The following is a 21,846-nucleotide window of genomic DNA, read 5'->3' on the forward strand; positions in this document are numbered from 1 at the left end:
GATGCTGAGAGGAACTGCCTTATTTTCATCACATTCTAAGCTGGGAGTACACCTAAAATGCAACAGTCAGCGTTATCAATGCTCTCAGCCTGGCCAGCTTGAAGGCAGTATTGACAATGTCCGAATGTTGCATTAATCAAGGAATAACCCTAGCTCCTGGCAGAGGTTCTGGCAACTACGTGGCCTGTCTGAAAGCAGTTTGATCTTGTCAGAAGTGAGAAATCAGCATTTCCCAAACTGCCTAACTTTCCCTTCCCTAGGGAAACTCAACAGTGCAGACTCCTCCAAAGTTCTGCACTCTGAACAGAAAAGTGACACAGATATAGGGGGTTGCAGTCACTCCTCAGCCACTGGGAGAAAGTTCAGTTTTGCTTTCATCATGGAGAAGGAAAATGGGACTGGAGAGAGGGATCATACAGGAATGCCATTTTGCTCTCGCTACATTTTTTGTCTGTCATTACATTCCTATATCTTTTTGCCCTTAAATAACACTTACAAAAAGCGGTGGGCCTTTTACATTATGGGTACAAATTAAAAGCAAAGCCTAGCACTACAGCATTTTGTTGCTAGTCCACCAGGTCAATAACTCACTGTCTTGACCGGTGGTGGCAGGAAGACTTGCAAACGTGCCTGAATTAACCCCACAGCCAGCACAGTGCTTATGCAACACCAGGCTGATTCCATTTCCTCACAGAGCAGATTGGATCAGCCTTCAAGATGACATCTCTTTTGACAAGTATACAAAACATCTGGAAAGAATGTCCTTACTGTGCAAATTAAAGCCTATAGCTATCAACAGTCAGAGGATTAAAATCACTTGATCTTCATCTGATTAAGTGTGAACTTCAGACCTGAATAATCCTATAAAACAAGTAAAGCTCCAGGTTCTAGTCGCAGACATTTTTAAGATTGGAAGGCAAGCTTTTAACTGGTACAGACAGAAACATTGGCTTCTCTTGTGAACCAGCCATTAAGTCAGATACAGGCTTGTATCTGTGAACACCGAGGAATGAGTTCATGCATCCATCATATAAACTGTTCATGGTAAAATCTGCTTGAGACTGCTATAAACAAATACCGTATGGCACAGCTGTATACTGTGGTCTTTGAGCTAGTTTCAAAGCCCTTCTATTTAAAAACCAAATTAAGAACTGATCAATTCTGGTACTGCTAGTTTCACAAGAAATTTCCAATCCACTTTTTAGACGTACACTGCAGAACGGGAACAAACTTCTCCCTGTGTTGAGGTGACACTGGCCCACCACTCCCATTAGTACCAGGGAGACATTCAAGAGCCATCTATTTTTCTGAACAAAATCATTATTGCAGAAATGCAGACTTCAGTCTCTTAGAATGTTTCAAGCAGAAAAAAAAAAAAAATCACACAAAACTGAAGAAATTACTTTCCTCTCAGGATGGCAGCCCCTTACTGTAACAATCAGAGGTTCAGGTCAAGTCTCTTAAGATATATAAGTCTTAAGAATGATTTCCCCAGAGTATGAACATAAGTGGGAGGAAATGGAAGGTAAAATGGCTAGAAAAGGAACGAAAGATTATTAAGAGAAATTGTCAGGGATCTTAGCAGTGCATGGTCCAGACTATGGTCTCTGCCAAGAGATTTACAGACAGAGACTGCAGAGAATGGAGCTGCTTAGTTATTCATCTCCCCTCCAGGCAATCAGGTAGTGGAAGCAGCATTAATATGATAGTTTTTGACTAAGGAGCATGCAGGGTGAAAGACCAACATATACAATACATAAATATGTTAATGCAGCCACTGAAGTAATTTTTCCTGTAGCCTGTATATGGCTGCAAAAATTATTCCATTCATTTTATGCAAGAGAAATGCATTAATCTTTCTTAATTAGGGAGAAAGTAGCACTGGTACTAGGCTTAAAAATAAAAGTATAGTTAATTTTCAAGTCCACTATGTGCCTCATTCTGGTGAAATCCAATAAAATACTTCCACCAACCCTGCTCCTGACTCAAGGGAATATATTTGTGAAGTACGTGACTAGAAATTCAATAGAAGGGCTTGTACTAGTTTCTTGTTCTGTCCAAGAACAAATCTGCAGGCATAAGTAAGCATGCAAATAGGAGTCTACATATTAGTGTTTTCATTAAAACATCCCTGGGATTCCCTTCAACTCAACATCAGACAACCCTCCAGAGTTCAGGAACAATGGAGTGCAAATGGACCTCCTCAGAGAATCAAAAGAACAAGGTAAAATGTACCAAATGAAAATCAAACATGTCCTTTTATTGACTGAATCAATGGGTTTTTAAAAGGCATTACCTGCAGTTAACATCTGTCATACATACTCTCAGCTTTAGTTATTTTATATTGCTTATCTTCCACCTGCCTTTTTCTCCATTTGTTCTTGAAAGCAAAAAGATTAAAAAAAATTTGGAGCAATACTCTAACATTGCCAATTTCCTCTGTAATGACAGAAGTGTTGTCTGCAGTGATGATAAATCCCAGTATGCTACCATACAAGATGCTGCAAATCTGAGTTTCCAAAAGGCCTGATCCCAGATGAGCACAGATCTTTCTGTACTGTTGCTGATCATGAGCCCTACAACCAGATAAACTGTAGCAGAGCTAGAGATGCTTTCCATTCCATTAGAGAGAGAAATACGTGTTAGACAGTGCTGCTTATGTCCTAGTCAGTAAAACTGGTACATTTGAAAGTTTGGAAAAATCTGATTTGAACGACCTGAATCTTTTGTTTCCTTAATTTCTGCTCTAACAGAATCACAAGTTGACAGAAAATCTTGCAAGTATTTGGAACACCTCCAATTTCTCTGTGTTTTGATAAGATAACACGTCTGAAAAACACCCCTTTTCTGTGCTACTCACTGCATGCTGCTTCTGATTCATCTGACCCATCGGGACATTCTTCTTCACCATCGCATTTCCACCTGGCTAGGATGCAGTGGCCATTGTCACAAGTGAAATCCGACTCAGCACAAGTTTTCTTTGCTGCAAGAAAAAAGAAAAGTACTGAGCATGAATATCAGTAACGCAGATCTCCATTGTATACAGTCCCACTAAGGATGATATCGATATTGCCCTGTATTGAGAGAATTCATTCCACAGTCAACGTTGCTTCTTCACAGCAGAGGCAAACAGGTATCAAAGATGGGTATTTCTTGTCTCTAGAACTCTTATCCCTCTGCTATTTAAGATGGATTCACTCTTTTAACCCTTTTTTCAGACATGAAAAGAACAGAGAATTTCTTTTTCAAAAAAACTATCCGAGACTTTTACCACAAAAAGCTGCTGCCTACATGGAACTGAAAGATGCTGCACAACTTACAAAGAGGTAAGACAAACAAGTTTCACCACTGGAGTAACATAAGTAAAAATGTTTATCTATGCAATCCATTCATGGCTTTTTAGTACATCTGCCACTATAGCAGATGATCACAGAGCACCCCTCCAAACACTAAAAATCATTAAATGCCAACCACTCTGCACAATTTGCTTTGCTTGCATCAACCCACAGCTTGAAAAAGATGCAAGACACGACCTACCTCAAGCAATTAATTAGCTTATTCCTCTGTGCGGGTGGCACAGCACAACCAGTGCCCGGTAATACAAATCAGCATCTTCTGACTGCAGCAGAAAAAGTAATCTATAGCTACCTAGCCCCTTTGGTCCTTGGTCTCAGTGCCAACATGATCAGCAGGCACCGCTTTTGCAATGGTGACTTTAGTGGCTTTTCTGCCAGGAAGTGGACTGAGCAGTCATGCCACGAGAATCATCAACTCAGGCTCACTGCTACCACCCTTGAAGTGCAACACTGGTTAACTGGCATCTACCTTTGTTAAGGATCAATTTACATAGGAAGTGAGGGCAGGGAGAAGATTTGGTTTTTCCCTCTGCAAAGCTGCTCACAACCTAATAGGATCACAGGAAAATTCAGGTAGTAAAGGACCTCAGGAGGTCATCAAGTCCAATCCCCTGCTCCAGACAGTGTCAGCTCTGAGGTCAGACCAGGTTACTCTGAGTTTTACCTGGTCTGGTCTTTAAGACTCCCAAGACTGACACAGCACAACTTCCCTGGACAATCCATTCCACTGCTCAGCTGCCCTCACGGTGCGGCGTGAGCTTGAGAGCTGTTCCCTGATGCAAGTTTTGTGCACGCGTTATTGCTACATCAGTATTTCTTCCAGCAAACATTTTCAAAGCACTTAACACAATAAATAAGCCCCCAGAGTTTGATTATTTTTTCCTTTCTCTTTTTCTTACACGAGCTGATCTCAGGGTAGGAGTCATGTTAAATATCGGTTGCGTGCCCAAGCAGGAAACAACAGGCATTACCACGTGATTTGCTGGAGAAGTCTACATGGCAGAAATGAAGTGCTCATTTTCTAATACACAAATCATGCAGTTTGCCAGAAAATCCAGGAGTAAAACACTACAAAGCATCACTAAGCATCTGTACAATCTCTCAGGATGCACTTTCAGAAAAAAAAAAATAAAATTTTTCTCTTCAGTCATTCAGAACCAGATATTATGAAGTAATATAGGAAAAAAACCAATGTCATATAGAATAAGAGTTTGACAAGAGACCAGTCATATTAAGAATCCAGTTTGATCTTTGAAAGACACTGCACGTGTTACCAGAGAGATCTGACTTCCTCCTGAATATTTCCAGTTAGAAAATCATAACTTGTGAAACTGGCTATCAGGTGTCAGTTCTGATTTATTTAATGTAAGTTCGAGCAGGTACAGATGGGATATGCATGCAAAAGCGAAGTCGGAGTACTCCCCTCTGTTTGTTGTGAAGCTGAGTAAAATGTTTGTGTCTGCTGTTAGAGGAAGGTTATGGCATCTACAAAGGAAACAATCATGTCTTCACCCAGAAAGCAGAGATATAAGAAATTTTAATTTTAAAATGCATTTAGTTTTATACTGGGCTTTCTCAGTGCCTTGCCTTCCATAGGAAAACCCTCCTTTGACCCATTCTCTAGAAAGCCAAACAGCAACACAACTACTTTTCTACCTCAAAATAACCCTCCCCTTTTTCCATGGGTCTAATGCTCTGATCACGGTTATTTCTGGGACATGCAGACACAAGCATGAATGAGGTGGTCAGCCACAGAGTGGAGCGTAACCGGCATTCCCTTCAGCATGGCCAACCTGCTCGCAGCAGATGGTGGCATTGATTGCTTTGTTCCCCTGATGCTGCTCTTTGGCAGCGCAATTAATGGATTGCCAGGATTCACAAAAGGGGGAGTGAAGCATTACTGACAGTCCCAGGGCATCCTTTGGAAGGGTGTTACATGCTTCCCGAGTGCAGCTCCTCTTTGCAAAATGAAGCTGGGCACAGCTACTCATCAGCAGGAGCCAACCCTGCCCACAAGGCCACCCAAAGGTCCAACAGTCCCCTCTCAGACAAATCAGCAGGATACAAATACATTTGGTCCTTTGTTTGAATCTAAGCTACCTAACCCCAAAAAGGATCAGGATCAAGGGAGGGAGAGCTCAAACCTTTCTATGATTATTATATTCTACTATTTCTTTTTTCCCCTTACTGTTTCTGCTTTTTATTATTTGTATTACACACTATATTTTATTTTGTATTATTTTTTACTACTACTACTCTCCAATACATTGAGGAACTGTCTTAATTCCAATAAACTCTGCTTTGCGTTGCAAACACCAACCCAGATTATTCAAACTGCAAGAATACTGAAGCACCGTATCATTTCTCACCTCTAACACAAGACTGGAATCACTTTCCAACCAGATTCGCCTTCTGGTGCTCAATCGTCATGTCTCTGGGATCACAACACAGGCAGGGAGCCATTAATTAAAATATCAGCTCTCTTGTCTTTTTTTTCCTTTTTCAAGTCCGATAACCTTTTCTATTAATCTCCCATGTTATACACGTTGCTTCTATCAGTTCTCTTATTAAAAATTTATTGAGGCTTGCACATAAATTGTCAGTGGTGCATTAAAATGTAAAATAAATAAATACATCCCTTTTAGACAATGGGGAGGACACAGGTTCATTTCACTGTTTCACCTGACTCAGAAATAGCCAAGCAAAATTAATTGTTCCCCTGAGATCCATTTCCTTTGCTGTAAGCAGCCCAGGCAGCTCCACTCGCACATCTCTTCAAAATGAACATAAACAAACAAGAGTAAGTAGTCACAGCATCCCTGTGCTCTGCTCCTCAGGGGGTAAACCGATACCTGGAACAAGAAAAGAGAAGGCTACTGAAGCATATGCAGAGCCTTTCATCTTTTCCCTGCTCACGTGCAGAGAGTGACACCAAAGAGACTGCCTATCTTTTGACTCTTGCTTGATTTGCCTTTGGTACCTGCTTTTCCTTTCTCACATCTGCAGCTGGACAGATATGTCAGAAACCCCAGGGTGGAAGCTGGTGCCACTGTGGCCATGGGGCTCAGTCACCATGAGGGACCAGCCCTAGCTTGGACAGCTTTCCAAAGAAAGGCTTGGGCAAAGGAAGGCATTCCTGCTTCTCTTCTCCCAGGAAGAAAGGCAAGAGGAGAAACAAAGGTTTCAACTTTATCCATCCAGGACAGAAAAATACCCTAAACTGCATCAAGCCAACATTGTCTCTTATTTTGCATAACGTTCTTTTCCTTTCCATTACTCACACCTCTCAGCTTGAGCTGCAAGAAAGAATCCAGGGTTCATCCCTCCAGCATATTAAAAGCAGAGAAACCAGGGAGGCTGGTTTAGAATACGAACATTTATAGAGGGAATTCATTAAAAAAAGCAGTCACTGGGGATATGTATAATCAGACTAGAAAAAATACGTACATACTAAAAGGAACAAGTCTTGCACTGGCTAGGAGCAGGGACTGGATGATTTAAACGTCACTTCTGGCTTCGAAAATCACCTCCTTCTGAAAGGTCAAATCCCTGACCCTAATGCCAAACCAGTACCTGTATCTAGTTGAAAGGTCCAGGATTTATTCTTTCATTCTCTTCATAATAAAACTCAACATCCTCCCACTACCCCAAAAAGCCTCGGGTCACTTCATTTAACATCATGTAACTTTCATTTCAGTTCTACAGTTTTTTTGAGGGGGCAGGAACATCTCTACAGTTACTCTTAATAAGATATCTTTATAATGAGCCCTTGCTCATTCCTATTTTGCACATTTGTAATACTAAGTGATACTCCACACCACAACAGTTTCATTTTTTGTGACTCATAATTCTCCCAGACCAATGGTTCAAGGAGCAAAGCTGTAGCTGTTCAACACCAGCAGTGATGTAAAAGCACATTTTCTGAATACAACTTGCCTGTAAGGGAGAGTCATCACAAAGATATTTCCCCTCCACTAAGAGATTGAACCACTACGTATGTGACAGACTCGAAACACAGTATTTTTAGATTAAGGAATTTGTTCAAAAACTCTGGGTTGTGAACCCAAACAGAAAACGAGGCTGCTGAGCGCATCCTTGAGCATTAATCCACAGAGACCTCACAGACTGTGCTCTCTCCCCATTCTCCCCCACTCAGTACTGTTGGCCAGTTTCCACCAATTCTGAAAGGTTGGAAACACGTGAAAAACAAGCCTACTCCTCTACATTTCATAAAATTGGTAGATGAAGAGAGAACAATCAAATCAACAGCCTAGAAAAGGGAGATTGTTTGGCCCAGTGAGTTTTTCTGCTTACCAAGAGAAAGGGAAGGGCTTGAGAGAGATTCTGGCCAATACAAAACTTGACAGCAACCAAACGTTTTCAGCTTATACCCTCAAACAACTCCTGATTGCAAATACAGCCACCATAACATGGCAAATGCCACTCCCAAACAAAAAGTCCCAGCAAGACAGGAAAACAAATACTTTTTTTTTTCTCTTCTCCCCTACCTGAAGCTATATTCACTGCAAATTTGATACATATTCCCAAAGACAGAAAATCCGCTTGGAGCAGGAGTTTGAGCTCTAACCACATACCTGGTCAGCATCACCACTCCTCAAAAGAAGCTGGTGAAGGGGCTGGAGAACAGGCCTTATGAGGAGCGGCTGAAAGAGCTGGGGGTGTTTAGCCTGGAGAAGAGGAGGCTGAGGGGAGACCTCATTGCTCTCTACAACTACCTGAAAGGAGGTTGTGGAGAGGAGGGAGCTGGCCTCTTCTCCCAAGTGACAGGGGACAGGACGAGAGGGAATGGCCTTAAGCTCTGCCAGGGGAGGTTTAGGCTGGACATTAGGAAAAAATTCTTCACAGAAAGGGTCAGTGGGCACTGGAACAGGCTGCCCAGGGAGGTGGTTGAGTCACCTTCCCTGGAGGTGTTTAAGGGACGGGTGGACGAGGTGCTGAGGGACATGGTTTAGTGATTGATGGGAATGGTTGGACTCGATGATCCGGTGGGTCTCTTCCAACCTGGCGATTCTATGATTCTATGTTACTGACCCCAAATCCTTTGGTCAGGTTATATATGCAAAGGACATCTTAGTCCTCTTAAGGAGATCTAAAAATCCTAACCTACACCTGACAATTCTACAGCCTAAGTACTCTCAATCCCTGCTGCTGCTAAGGTGGCATCGATTTCACAGAGGAGGAAGTGCCACTTAGAGGGAGGGTAAGACAGCCCAGTCCGCAGAGGTTTCTTGGTCACAGCAGCTGGGCAAGCAGAGCTCTGTTCCTGTCCATGCTCAGCCACCCCTGCTCCAGGTGCACTCTAGGAGCCCAGCTCCTCCAGCAGCACCTCTGCTGGGGCGATGGGGCTCGCTGCACATGGCCACTCACTGCCAAATCCACGGCATGGGAAATCCCAGGAATGGGTTGTTTTGCAGCTACAAAACATCAACAGATACACTCTGATACTTGAAATGTCAGGAAATCCTAGTGGATGTGGACTGATGAGTCCTTTCAGTTTTCAGACAACTAAGGACACCTTGAAGTAATGAAAGGGAATGTTTAACCACTAGCTGAATCTGGCCACTTTTTTTTGATGCTGCCATCTCAGCAGGCAATTACATTTATAAAACAAGATTAATCGGATCACCTCAAACAGCTGGTGCTTAGACAGAGACCACGGTTCCTTTGATACTCCACGTGAAACACATTTTAAAGAAACTCCTACCCAAGACCCCCCCTGAACCGGCCCCAGAAAACAATGCTCGATTGACAGAAGCCTTAGCAGAGGGTTTGGGACTGCTTGAAGCTGCTATTACAGTAATCAAAACATCCTCCTGCTGAGGCTAAAGTAGCTCCTCCGATCAATGAAATCAAATCAATTAAAGGAGAAAGAGAAGTCACCTGTAATTTTTCATTAGTATCAAAGGTACCCATCTTTGTGCATGTTAAAATAGTAATATCCTCCTATTCAGAATTATTCAAATACATTTTCATGTTTAATGCTGAGTTTACTGGGAGGAAAATGGCAGCAGAGGAAAACAGCAGCACCTAATTGCAAGCTACGGAAAGCAGTGAAATACACAGAATGCTGAAAAGCATTTTATTCTCATGTATGAAATTAAAGTGACTTCAACTAACAAATACATGCCTTCATTGCTAAATTTTCCTATGTAACTAAGGCAAAGCTAACAACATTTTTGGGTTGCATACTCAAAAGCTGCTCTGTTTTTTTGCAATACATACCAATTGCTCTAATAAATGCAGCATTTGTCCCTATAAACCATGCTTCACCAGCAGGGAAAGCAGGAATCCCAGAAAAAAATTCAAGGACAAAATGACCACTTGGACTGGCGTGCTCCTTCGAGGGCACTAGAGGTCTGTAAAACATACTGCTTTGGTATTCAAGACAAGTTCACCTTTGGAGTTCGAAGGCTTTGGCAGGGCTGTGGGGCTTTGTCTTGGGGAACTTCACAGCATGGAAGCTCACAGCTGGAACAGCCCAGGCAGAGAGCTCAAGTGCTTCCTTCCTTTGGAGGAACACGCTCCACACTCCTTCAGGCAAGACTCTATCCAACATCTGCTCCCTCCATTTTTCCTTTAGCATTTTTTCTCTCTCTCTTTTTAAGTTCTACTTCAAAAAGCATCAGTGATCTTTTCAAGTGGCACAAAACCAGATTATTAACAATTTTCTCATTGCTTTTCTCCAGGAACCCACATCAACTCAGTGTTCAAGCCTCTGGAGTTTAAAACAACAAACAAAACCAACAAATAAATCCACAAAACCCCAACCAACCTCTCTCCCATTCTACTTGTAAATTGGAAAAACCTGTCTTTCTGCAGAGGAAGGGGGAGGAAGAGACAGATTTTCCTACCAGCATTTTAAATAATCTCTCAGCTTTGGTTAGGAATAGGCTGACAACCCTGTCCAGCTTGCAGTCACCTCTGGATGCCACCAATCAACCTCACCGCAACGTGACAAGTTGGCGGGTGCACAAAGTACCTGCCATTCAGTGTCAAAACAAGCCCACCAACAAAATCTCACTGACGCTCATTCGCATACAGCAGCAACAACGACAAGAAGGCTGGCAAGTGTACAGACAAGGTCAGGCTTCAGAAAATGTAATTTTTATTACAGCAAAGATTATGTGAATACAAAATACTCTACAAAAGGACTATAAAAAAAGCCTTCTCTTCTTACTTTAAGAGATTGAAGACTTGAAATAAGCAACTCCATGGTACACGGACACAAATACATTAAATTACATGTCAAAAGTCATGCAGCAAATGTGTGGATGTGATCCACATCTTTCAGCCCCATCTGTCTGTGAGGTATCTTAAGCCCAAGAGAGAATTTCCTCTTTTCAGAAAAGAGCAGCCATCATTCTGCCATGGAAGTTGAACGTATTTCCAGAACTCCATATTGCTGCAGTCACGACCCCTTCAAAGGATTTGGTATGCTCAGAGTTACTAGTTTGTTTCTAAATATTTCTTTGAAGCTCATTCACACTAACTTTTGCTGACAGAATTGCCAGCTTTGTCTGTCTGCTTTGGAGTTTGTTTTGCTTTCTTTTAACAGGCAGCAAGACATTGTTGCAAGACACAAGCTCTTGGGTAGCACCTACATCTATGTTATTTCACAATGAAGGACGTTTGCAAATTCCCCAAGAGGCAGTTGACATTATTCAGTCTTTGTGTTTCCGGGAATTAAACACTAGGGGCCATCTTCTACCCTGATGAAACCAAAGTCCATGAATAATCACTGGCCTCGGTAGTTTCTGTGCAAAATTGGATGCAGATGTTTTTATGACACCCTATGATGTGTGTTTTCAATATAGTTTTTACAACACTCAGCCTAAGTCAGAGTTATATACCTCAAGGAGACACCTATATATACTGCTGTTTGACAGGACCGCGACAGAGACATGAAAATGTTCCCAGACTGAAACATGAAAACAGCGAAAACTCCCCAGATTCTGAAAACTGGGAGTGAACACAAGCATCGCACTCTTCAGTCCTGCGTTGCAGGTCCTGGAGCTTGAAAACTCTTGATGTCCCCAAATTATTAATGGCTATCCCTCTCCATAGAGAAGTCAAAAAAAATCACTCCCCAGTGAAAAGAAAGGCTTCCCGAAGACAGAACACAATGAAGGCCATTTCTGCTGGCAAATACATTATAGCAGAAAAGAAGAAGTTACTAATTTAAGTTCACAGAACAATTTTGGTTTCCACCTACAAACACCTTAAAACCTGGCTTGTCAGACAGGTATCTGGGAAGCAGAACAGCCATAATTTAAGGCTGAAGTTTTTTTTCAGTTATTCAGAAAAGGAGAGGAAGGAGGAGAAGAAGGACATGCAAATGCAGATCCTTTCACTACGCAATACTGATAAGATGACATTACTAAGATTTCTGCTCTATTTGATGTTTTCAAGGATTATTCCTTTTTCATAGGTGGTGGAGACAAAGTCTCCAAGGCCAGCGCAGGAGATGGCGAAGAACATTGCCAAAACCTAAAGGGCTACTATTTCTTGTCTGGGTTATGCTGTTGCATTGAAACATTACAGCACGAGTTTACAGTGGAGACACCATGCTGCAGAAGTTGTCTTTTGCAGCTTGGACACAACATTAAGTTCTCATTGTCTGAATTTAGCATACATATAAGTCTTATAAAAAAACCCAAGACTAACCCTATAGTTCACAAGGCAGGAGCGTGAGGAGAGAGAGAAAGAGGTAGTTACAGAACGTGCTCTAACCTGTCACAGTGAGACAAGGCTCAACTAATCACTTCACTCAGTACATGTGGATGTGGGTTCAAATAAAGATGTTTTCTTACCCTTGGTTGGAAAATGTTAGTGTGCAACAACCCACAATCCTTTGCCTGTGAAGCAGTTTTTGGCTAATAACGACCTCTTCCCATAGACCAATTCCATGCTCAAAGGAACCCATTTTTTGTTGGTAGAAGATGTGAAAGCAAAATTCGTAGAGATCCTCAACAGCCTTTCAGAAAACGATCTGTGGAATTGCTTTGAACATCGGCAGCATTGTATGCAGCTGTGTGTCACCTCAGAAGGGAAGTGTTTTGGAGGTGACCATGGTTGATTTTCTCAATTTATTAAGTAACAAGAGCTAAAGGTAGGCCTTTTTTTTTTTTTGGTCTTGGATCTCGTACTATGAGGTTCAAGCACACCAAAGCAAAACATGGCATCTTCCACATAATTTCACGTTAGGTTTGCTAAAAATCAAGATGCTCGTGGGAGCTAAATCCAGGAGTCCCAAACTCTGCACAGACTCATTTACGATGACCCCTGCAGCTGTATGATATACACTGTCTTCAGGGTTTAAATCAGCATGAGGCATTTCTGGCAATCCTCAGCTCCTGGCTGCACATTTGCCACTTCACTGCTAGAGTCTGCCCTTGCACAGCCCTGTGTGCGTTTTGTAGCCCAGGTCACCTGGCTGACACAGGACGTGAAAGCATAAACCACATCTGCTGCAAAGCAGCAGCTACTTCAGCAGTCACCTTTGCCACTGACAAAGCAGAGCAATGTAATTATGCACTGTGAGTCCCTAAAATTGCAGGCAAAGTCACTTCACCCACAACACAGCCTTAAAACAGCCAGAAGAGAAACATATAGCATTTAAGCCCTGTTTTGCAGAACCTGGCATGGGTCCAGCCTGCATACTGTTACTACAACTGTGCAGAAAAATATTAACCTGGTATTCACACCTGCAAGCTTTGCCTTTGTAAGTGCAGTAAAACACAAACAGATGACATTCCTATGAACAAGCATTATACATTCCCAAAAATGTGTTTGTTGCTAACAGCCCAGGTATCTCTGACCTGTAACATAAATTACTCCAGTCTAACGACACACTGGAAACCCAGAACTCAATGCAAAACTCATAAAGCCTAACAATCCAAAGGCAAGACAAAAAAAAAAAAAAGGGAAGAAAAAACTCACAAGGGCTCTTCAAGAGCCAGGATCAATGACCTAAATCACATACTTGAAGACTCAATCCTGTCAGTGGCAAAAGGATGACTTGTGATGGTAGGGAACTGGGAGTGTTAACAGATCTGCAATAACCAAGAGAGTATTGCCAGTTCTGCACACAAATCCACGTGGGTGACCGATAGGGAAAGGCGACACGGGTCTGTGCTCCCAATTAGGGAATTACATGTGTACTAACACACCTGAGCATTTGGTTTGGCAGCCAACAGCAGGAGAAATGAAGCTGTTACTCTGCTTGGTTCTGCTGCATTCATTTCTTTTTTATTAGAAACAACAACACATTTAATGTCACTTCTATACATGGTCCAGTTGCTTAATACTGGATCAATGTTTGCTCTTTCTCTCCTGTTCCTAATTTAATAAATTGCAGGGCAAACAATACAAGAAATGCTCTACATAGCAAAAAAAATCCCCTCATGCCAGGGTTTACTTTTCTAGGAGCCAAATATACTACAATTAAAATACCCATTGCACAGTCCTCAAAGAACAGAAGAATCAATAGCAAGGAAAGGAGTGGGGATTTTTCTAAAAATTTAATCCAGTGTTTTCAGCTATAGCCTCTTTTTCCACTTGTTTCATTTTTAGCAAAATTATGGCACTTTTTGGAGTAAAAATTTATTCTTGTTATTATTTAAAAAGAAAAGTTCCTCTTCCTGACCATGCATTCATTGTCCTGAATGTTTTAACTGCTTCAGACACCAAAAACAGAAATGAAAAATGGAAATTAATAACTGATATGCCACATAAGAAAAAACATACACAGAAAATCCCTGTGCCATAATAAACATTACTGAAAGGCATTCTTATGCCACATTAGTATGTGTCGTATAGGAACCTGCATTGAATTAACTTAGCAGCAACACATCAGGAACATACAAGATGATAAAAAAAACTTTACACTAGTTTGAGTTGGAAAGGAAAGATCACCCAGCTCCAACCCCCTTGCCATGGGCAGGGACACCTCTTCCCGCCTCCAATTAAAGCCATTCCCCATCATAATACCACTACACGCCTTTGTAAACAGTCCCTCCTCAGCTTTCTTGTAAACCCTTCCAGGTACTGGAAGGTCACTATAAGGTCTCCTCAGAGCCTTCTCTTCTCCAGGCTGAACAACCCCAACTATCTCAGCCTGTCCTCATATGGGAGGTGCTCCAGTCCTCGGATCATCTTTGTAACCTCCTTTGGACTTGTTCCAACAGTTCCATATCCTTCTTATGTTGAGGATTCCAGAACTGGACACAATATTCCAGGTGGGGTCTCACGAGAGGGGAGTAGAAGGCCGGAATCACCTCCCTTGACCTGCTGGCCACGCTTCTTTTGATGCAGCCCAGGATACGGTTGGCCTTCTGGGCTGCGAGCGCACATTGCCGGCTCATGCTGAGCTTCTCATTAATGAGCACTACCCCCTGTCCTTCTCTACAGGACTGCTCTCAATCACACCATACCCCATCCTGTATTGAAACCATGGACTGCCCCAACCCAGGTGTAGGACCTTGCACTTGGTCTTCTTGAACCTCATGAGGTTCACACAGGCCCACTTCTCCAACTTGTCCTGCTGGTCCCTCTTGATGATCTTTAGACATATCAGGGCCAGAGATGTCCCTGCATACGTACCTGTGAAGATATCTTTTATACAGCTCTGTTAGCTGCTCTCTAAAGAAGACGTGAATTGTATCCAATCTAATTTGCCAGGAATCTTGCTTTTTAGGACCGTTGAATCAGAGCTCTGGGAATTTTAAGGGATTGCACACAAAAGCATTTTCAAAAACGTCTCCAAAGCCAGCATCGTTTCAGACTGAACAGCAGGTTCATCCTCTGATCCAAGTCTGTTACAGCGGAACACTGCCAAACAAACGTCTATTAATATTCTGCTGGGAAGCAGGAGCGGATGGGCTCTTGCATTACAGTGAGTGAAGTGGTCAGGTTAAGAGTTAGGCATCGGTCACACAGTTCCTCCATTCAAGTACAAACCTCTTCACCCATCATCATGTGTTGTCAAATGCTTTTGTGCACTGCAATATTAAATACCAGTACCCTGGGGATGGGATATGAATAGGCACAACATGGAAATTACGATGCATGCAACAATACCCTTTAACCTATTAACAAGTATGACCAAACTTACTTATTTCTGAGCCCTCTTAATCATCAAGGCAAGAAGACATCAACAGCTACTGTGTCACACTGACAGGGCCTTCAATGGCAAGTGTGATTCGAAGGTCCACAGGAAACAAAAAGGCTTTGTCTTTTGATGTAAAGAACAAAGGTACCATGTGGCACACCATCACACATGCAACTAATCAGGAAAGTTAATACAGTAGAAGCAGATGGTGGAACCATGTCAACATTTTCAGTGGGCACATTTCCCCTCACTCTCAAGTTGCTAAGAATCAAGGTTATGGGGGAGCCCCAGGCAGATTGTCTATGAGCTGGACCACATCAGGAATCAATGTTACCCTTTTATCTACCCATCTGAGGTACCTGTGTGCTCCCACCTCTACTATCATAGCTCCCATCCTCCAGCTCCCTCCTCTCCATTGCATTGCCATGTCACAGGGAAGCACCTTAAACCTCGCTGCACATGGAGGGAAACAAAGGCAGAGAAAAACAGTCTCTAACCCTGGTTGTGCTGGCAGATGCTGACATGGAAAGGCATTAAAAACACACCTTCTGTAGCCCTTAACTCTACTCATTTTGATCATTTCTGCAGCCAAATGAGTTACTAAATGCTACAGGAATCACTCGTACAGCACAGCTATGGGACATGTCACTCCAAAGCACTTCATAGACTCATGAAAAGGAACTGCTCCTCCAGCGATTCTCACCTGCCAGCCCTAAAGCCCAGCTAACACAGGACAGGAACAAAAGGCTTCTTGTTCACCACCAACTGCACTGAATGTGTGGAAAATGTAAAACTGAAACCACAAGAATTGCACAAAGAAATACAATACAGGAAACGCTGCGATTCATATGACTTTGAAGTAACAGCTCTGCATAGCCTTCAAAGTCTCCTCCACTGTTATTGTCAACCAGTTCTGCCCAATTTCCCAGCTCTGTACCTCATGGATTTCAATGGTACCCGCAGTGAGGATGGCAGGAGCTTTCAGCTCTGTAATTTAATTAAAATAAAATGAACAACCAGCAGTTAGTCAAACTACATGTACGTTCCAGCCACTATATCTACCGAATTCTGCATCCCTCGGTCCAATCAGATTTCCTTATAAGCCCCTGGCAACCTATTAATTAAAATGTGTTATTTACAGCTTCCAGGGGCTTGAAACTATGGGATGCACTTGATGGAATTTATGCAATTATGTACAGTCAGTCCTAGCGACAGGTTCCATTCTTGCTCTTGCTCTCCTCTGCTCCCACGCTTGGCCATTTTCTTCTCCGCGCGTGGTCCACGTGGCACCGTTCAGCCTGGACCTGCCACAGCACAATCGGCTGCCATGGAAATGAACAGGAGGCAACAAAGGAACCAAGTCTCTCTCTGGAGATGGAATTACAAGGCAATAGTGCAGGAAGGCCAAGACAAAGAGAAACTAGTTTGCCTGCTGCCTCTGAACACACACGACCCTCCCTCTTTGTGCAAGATGTTGATGAATAGTTTTCTTGATTAAGAAAACCAAACCCCTTCTAGCCAAATGCAAACAGGTTAGGTGGATGGAGCATCCTGCCTTTGGTCTTTTGCAGCAGTCTATCTATTAGGCTTTGGGGCAAAACATCGGTAGATAGGTGATCCACAGCCAGAGCAAACCCAGAGGACATGCAATATAACTTAATAAGCAATCCCTGTCCCACTCACACAGCAGCATCAGTTGCAGACAGATCTCCACTTTCAGAAGGAGCTTCTCTTTTTTTCACTCCATTATTAAGTAGTCTCATTCATTGGCAATTCCCTTGACTTTGTAAGAAAAAAAAGCATTGTAAAACACACATTAGAAGGTATGACTGACAAGCATAACAAAGTCTGTGTCTTTGAACCAATTTCCAAAGGTTTTTATAAGAATAAAGGGAAAAATAAAGTTCTATGGAACCATGAACTTTTTACTGCTTAAGGAGTCTCACATGAACACTGATGATGATCGATCAAGTATCATAGGCCCAAGACACCCACATACATAATCCTCCCAATGATTATTACTTTTCTTTCCCTTCTACGTGTTTCTCATTTTTTTCAATGAGGTTAGTGACTTACCTATCTAAAACCTACCAAAACCATCTGAAATGAGACATAAAAAGGAGAAAAATCCATGAAACTACACCACTATCAAAGCCTAATAGCTTTCTTCCAGCAATACAAAAGTGGATTTTGGCCTTATTCTCCCATGCTTCATTCATAACAGGAAACAGCAAAAGGTGGAGAAAGCATTTCTTGCACAATACAGAAGCAGCTCTGCAGATTTCAGTCTGTAATTCCAAATATCCAAACTGCTCACACCATGCCCTCAGCTGGTGTGTGAAATGGCTCATCTCCTCAGAAGTCACTGTAACTACTCCAATTCAGATTAGCTCTAAAAGCCTTTTTCACAAAGATGCATTGCAATAGTGCTTTGGCATTGTTTAAACTCCAGCTTTAAATGTACTGCATAAGAGATTTTTCATCTCAAGCCTAGAAACACATGAGTTTGTATCAATATTTGGCTCCTGATTAAGTCTTTTGTCACTATGATTTTCATAAGAACAGCTATGAATGGATTTATAGGAGATCAATGATGATGAAAATGTCTCCAAGATGACCGTTTTATTATGTATTCTTTCTTTTCCAGCATTGCCCATTCTGTACTGAGTCCTTGCAGATGATTAAATACCAATACTTTCTATCCAGGGCAGCCAGAATGAAATGTCAGGTATTTTTTAACAAGAAAGTAATCAATAACTTTTTAGACTGTTCAAAAGAGCAGCTTGTAAAAGCCGAGTTGTTTGAGTATGGAGTCCTAAACTTGCAGTACCTCATTAATTTTCTAGGTCCCTAGCATTAACATGCACTAAAATGATTAATCTATGTGTACAACTTAGAAAAAAATTCCATTCAAAAGAAGTCTGTTATATCACATTTACTGGCCATACTGTGCGCTTATCACTGCAGTACAGCGAATAATCTGTAGCCTCCAGCTAGTAAGTACCACTAGAAACCAAGAAGTACCTTCAGAATCAAAAAGTGAAGTTTGGGGAAGAGAATTCTGCCTCCAGCAGAAGAAACAGCATCCTCAAACTCAGCACGTCAGAAATTAAGCAACAAGCATTTTTAGACATTACTCCAAACTCTTCTGTAAATAGCAGCACAGTAAGTCTCTACAAGATGACTACAGCTACAAAACCAGTTTAGAAGGTTTTATAACTAATAAACAGTGTCCAGACTGTCACCACCAGAACTGGGACGGGTTAGCAATATCAGAATTAAACTTCCCCTCTGCAAATGGTTTCCAGTCACCTATGTGTTACCAAGACAACTCCAACGACCAGAATACAAATTACCTTTGGGATACCACGGTAAACTCCAGCACTTACCAACTTTGCATGCAAATTTAAATCACAACAATTTAAATGACAACTGTGTAAACAGCAGAAACTATTAAACTATCACAGGAGTCAATGGCACTATAGTTAGGAAAAATGTTGCTGCCTCCAGTAACAAAACAGAGCAAAAGGAGGAGGACACACATACATAAAAAAAGTTCAGCCTTGTAATTCATGGGTGCCAGACAAGGGCTTCTCATTCCCTAGGAAACATCACTTTTTCTTTGACTTCTTCTTGTCCTGGATATCAACTATAAATAAGTCCCTAAGTTGGGCAATACTTTACGTGTAAGAAAGCCAGGCAGCTTTGGGTGCAGAGAGCTGCCCGGTTGTAAACCACCCCAGAGCTGTACGTTTTGATTGTTTTATTTCCGACAACTACAAAAAGAGGAAGAAGAAGAAGAAAAGAAATATACCTTCTTCTGCCTTTGGCACCGATGTGCGAGGCAACCTTAAAGCTCATTGTCAAAGAAATGCTCTGGTTGTGGAAACTGTTTTGCAAAAATGGTGATAAACCAAGGTCAGTAGTTACGTTACCAGCCTCAAAAATTAAGTACTAAATAGCTTCAGCAAATATAACTGTAAGGGCTCAGGCAACAGAACTAAGAACTGTGACAAGCTCAGAGATTGAAATCTGAGAATAAGGTAGAAGTAAAACACTGAAAGGTGCACTCCCCATTAAAGCTGAGTAATATACAGCAAAATTATTTTATCTCGTCAGAATAGTTTTCAATGGAAATTCCCAAACAATTTACAAAAAAAGCAGTCAGAGACAGATTTTCAGGAAGAGGCTAGTGGTGCCCTCAAGTTTAGGCTTCTATCAGGAGGTAATTTCAGCTGAAGCTTCTCACGACCACTGAGAGCCAGGAGAGTCCTGGGCACCTCCTTCCTTGTTCTGCTACTGCATCTTTACATAGATGGTAACAGAACAAACAAACAAACTAAACTAAAGCCCAAACAAACAAAGCCCTTCATATTGGTGGACGCATGCTAAACTGGATCCCTCAAGAGCAACCAGCGGGGCTATAAGAATGAAAAAGAAAGAAAGACAAGTGAAATAAATCACTCAGCTACCAGAGAGAGCATCAACAGCCATTAAAGTTTTTTATGTTAGACATATGTAATAAAATTTATTATTAGGCTCCACATTACTCCAGCAAGACTCCTGAAATATTCCTGACAGGAAGTCTGGACCCTTTGGCAGCTTTGTGGATCCCACACACAAAAGAAAACCAGCTCAGAAGTCCTGTTGTCTATGGCTCACAGAAATGCTTAGGTGCTGAAGTGTTTATATGCAATTATTTTTTACAGTGACACTTCATCAGGTGCTTGGCTACAAGAGGATCTACTGATTAAAACATTAAGTGCAAGCAGCTCAACTGCAGAGAACTAAAAGCAAGGCAATGTGAGTGTCTGCCTGTTCTGTCCCACCTCTCCTTTTTCCTAAAGTGAAGTCCTTTCTATCAGATTAATAAAGTGCATCTTTTAAGTGAAAATTCACATTCCCCTGCCAGGTTAAATTATTGTTGGATGGTCTGTATGACCAGGCAGGAGCCTCTGTTAAGAGCAAAACACTTTGCCTGGTGAGACTCTGTGCAGCTACAATCACTGGAGATGTTGATCACTCCACAGAAGATGACATGGGATATGACCTGTTATTAGGCTTTTCCTTGCCCAGCTGGGAGCAATTGATTAAATCCCAGAAGAGTTTATTACAAAAATCAAGAGAACACTCATCACATCTGTGCATTAAAAAACCCTCACTCTTTCTAGTATACGAGCTTTCAGAAAACTATTTCGTAGAGCTTACCACATACGCTGCTGGCTGGCTCAAGGATGCCAAATTATGCTAATCAGAGAGGACTCCAAGGGGTCATAGCACACAATAGTTAGAAAATCTCTGATGTTTTGGGTTAAAGAGAATTTGCAAAGGCTGAAATATCAGTTTTCAATTAAAATTCAACTTATTGGATGCTCAACTATATAGATAAAGGAAAAAACTGAATTCCTCCAAATTCTGTAAACTCTGAAGCCTTTGCTGCTTGTGCAAGGAGCCAGGAAGAGCAATTGTGCCATCACAGTCACGACCATGACACCGAGGGTGTATCTGATGGAAATCTAGGTTTTTAGCGACAACTCAAGAGAAGATAAAAGTGGGATTTAACTGTTCTGCTGGGCTACATGAGCTACATGCTGGGTGAAGTGAACCAATAACACTTGGACATTAAGCGCAACCGGGTTAGAGAAGTACAACAGAGAATGGTGGTCATCAATTCTACCAGCAATATGCTGAACTGGCTGTGCCACACAGGCCTTCCTCTGCAAACCCATGGTTATTCCAGTCTGAGGCTCATCTCCTGTAGTCACCAGAACTAGGAAAGCCAAATGAAGTTTTCAGGTCAAATTTGCTGAGCAATCACCCATTCATTATAATAAAAAATAATAAAAACCTAGAGATACAGAACATAAATTTCCTAAAAGACCACTCCCAACTATTCACCACTGTCAGAAGCTTCCCTACCAGAGCCAGATGCAATTACTATGCAGGGCTTTCAGGGGATGAATATCTAGATCAGTGGGATAGTCAAACCCTGCCAGGATCTCTCAACATCTTTTAATCTTTCAATCATCCTGCCAGCTGATCAAGTTTATAAACTTCAAAATTTCCCTACTCTTTCAATCTCAAAAACAACTTGTCTGCTCCTTTTCCCTCTCCTCCCATTTCAAATCAAGTTTTAGCTCAGACAAAGTCTGGCCACATCTCCCACTTTCACTGATATTCTCACTTAGCCCTGGTTTCATGAGACACTATGCTTTACAGCAGAACTGAGTCTAAACGGCAAGCTCATTACTACTCAAGTTCTCAACAACGTGCAGCTGAGTGCCCCGCTGTGCTTCCTGGCCAGCCAAGTGAAGTGAGACTCCCTGAAGCCTTCTGGCCACCTAGAACATAGCAGAAGAT

At 41.9% G+C, this 21,846-nt stretch overlaps 1 protein-coding gene across 2 annotated transcripts in view; it reads right to left on the bottom strand.

Annotated features, from left to right (window-relative positions):
• LRP8 (LDL receptor related protein 8) overlaps positions 1 to 21,846 on the bottom strand; it is a 186,087-nt gene that overhangs the window by 71,953 nt on the left and 92,288 nt on the right. For both annotated transcript variants that reach the window (XM_069863143.1, XM_069863142.1), the window contains exon 3: positions 2,861 to 2,983. In XM_069863143.1, the coding sequence (XP_069719244.1) occupies positions 2,861 to 2,983 (123 nt within the window). The remainder of the gene's footprint in view (positions 1 to 2,860; positions 2,984 to 21,846) is intronic.

This window comes from Phaenicophaeus curvirostris, chromosome 8 (genome assembly GCF_032191515.1).
Source record: "Phaenicophaeus curvirostris isolate KB17595 chromosome 8, BPBGC_Pcur_1.0, whole genome shotgun sequence".
Taxonomy (NCBI): Eukaryota; Metazoa; Chordata; class Aves; order Cuculiformes; family Cuculidae; genus Phaenicophaeus; species Phaenicophaeus curvirostris.